We start from the raw sequence: 2,125 nt of genomic DNA, 5'->3' as shown, positions 1-2,125 counted from the left end.
CGCCACCTTAGGTGTATGTGGCTGGCGCCTTAGCCGGTTGAGCTATAGGCGCCGAGCCTAAAAGGATTGTTATTACAGGTCCAAATTGTAATTTATAGGTCAGAAATAAATGGGGGAAAATCTGCTTTTCTGTTTGTTTTTCCATCAGAATCATAATGTAGTGTCTACTTTGAACGTAGAGGTAGAAAATTTCAAAAGTCCTTTGACAAAAACAGACGTGGGCTAAGTGCTACGTGCAACTTTATCAACCTACTTATACCCCTGGAGTAATACCAGTTTGTTGAATGTGGCCTCCTCTCTCCTGTTTTGTGGTCTTAATGGCTGTAACTAACATATGTCAAGTCTATAAGTAATTTCTAAAGCTTTAGATTTCTAGATAGTCTCTTTGATTGTCTTTGCCCCCTACAATTCAAGATGTCCAGGAGCAAGTTATTTATATTTGTATCAGCCTAATTTTCTTTTGTTTTCATAACCATATTGTATTAGTGCTATTTTTATAACCTTATGTATATTTTTGTGTATGTATGTCCTTTTTGGCCTTCAGAAGAACAAGCTGCTGAATCAGTGTCTCTTTATCACTATGGTGTCAAAGATTTGGCTACAGTTTTCTTCTACATGCTAGTGGCAATAATCATTCATGCCATAATTCAAGAGTATGTATTGGACGTAAGTATGCACTCTTACCAATCTGTACTTTGTAAAGTACTAGCTCTCCATATTCTGATAGTCATATATTGAATGTATTTTTATAGTCTTATTTTTAATTACTAATGACTGTTTTTATTTTTAGAAAATTAACAGGCGAATGCACTTCTCCAAAACAAAACATAGCAAGTTTAATGAATCTGGTCAGCTTAGTGCGTTCTACCTTTTTGCTTGTGTTTGGGGAACATTCATTCTAATCTCTGTAAGTATTTCTCATGTTATTCTCCTTCCTCATCTGAGATTAGGAACTCTGCTAATAAACTAGGATAAGTTAATAATTTCAGTGATGAATCTGTTTTCATTAGTTTTTATAGGCCAGAATTTCTAAAGTATGTTTAATGTTTCTGAAAGCCTTATTCATAGAGATTTGCAGTTATCTCTGTATTAGCAAAAGCATAAGATGTTAGTGATACCCTACTAAGTTACATGAATTACAATGTTTCCATCATTTCCTCCTTTAAAAACAATCTATGCAATTTAAAATGTATAACTTTTTTGTTAAGGCAATTAAAACCTTTCAGAAAAGACTTTATGAAACAAAGACAGGCATATAAAGTCTAACAGTTAAGTTTATGAACTCATCCTAGAAAAAGTGCTACCTACCTCCTTGCTGAATAACATCACCTTCAAAGTACTCCCAGTGAGAAGCTATGCACCATTGCCAACACCTGCCCCACTCTTCGGAGTATTCTTAGAACTCTTTCTCCAAAATAGCCATCAGATCTGTTGTCATACAGCACACAACAATGAACTCCACTCAGCAAGACACCACCACAAGTCCACATGAACACAGCTGTGAGACAGTGATATACCAAGATTATGAAACCTTACTGAGTTGTTTGTACAGTGCTGCCAACATGAGTGCATGGTGGCAAGTTTTCGAACTTGCCAGACCTCATGCAACAATAGATCTGGTAGTCATTTCAGAAAAAGAGTTCCAGAATTGCTTTGTTGGGTGGAGTAGGCTCTGGCATCAATGCATAGCTTCCCAAACAGAGTACTTTGAAGGTGACCATAGTGATATCCAGTGATGAGGCATGTAGTAGCCCTTTTTCTAGAATGAGTTCACAAACTTAATTGTCGTACCTCGTATATATTATTAGTAATAGTAATCTCTTAAATTTATATGGTGTTCTATGGTTTACGTACTTTTGAGTTTGTTGGACACAAGTTTTTTTTTTTTTAATAAGTATGTTAGAGATACTGGCATGAATGACAGGCAATGAATTTTTAGGGTACAACACTTAATGTTGAAAATAGACTAAAACTCACCTTTTCAATCTGGTGCTTATTCCATTTTACTCTGCTGCTTTAATAATACTGTATAAATACATGTAAATTTTACTTTAAAATCTTATAAATTTTTAAAAAACCATTAGAGTTACACTTCTGTGTGAAAAATATTCTTTTTTTTTTTTTT

The 2,125-nt window shown here is 34.5% G+C and overlaps 1 protein-coding gene across 1 annotated transcript in view; it reads left to right on the top strand.

The window, feature by feature from the left end:
* The window catches only part of TRAM1 (translocation associated membrane protein 1), a 45,057-nt gene that overhangs the window by 14,310 nt on the left and 28,622 nt on the right, over window positions 1–2,125 (top strand). Inside the window, exons 3-4 of the mRNA XM_003797258.3 lie at window positions 545–666; window positions 791–907. Of these exons, the coding sequence (XP_003797306.1) occupies window positions 545–666; window positions 791–907 (239 nt within the window). The remainder of the gene's footprint in view (window positions 1–544; window positions 667–790; window positions 908–2,125) is intronic.

The sequence above is a fragment of the Otolemur garnettii genome, unplaced genomic scaffold (assembly GCF_000181295.1).
Source record: "Otolemur garnettii isolate 467f Iridium unplaced genomic scaffold, OtoGar3 scaffold00113, whole genome shotgun sequence".
In the NCBI taxonomy this organism is placed as follows: domain Eukaryota; kingdom Metazoa; phylum Chordata; class Mammalia; order Primates; family Galagidae; genus Otolemur; species Otolemur garnettii.
This window is presented reverse-complemented; position numbering and strand designations above follow the sequence as displayed.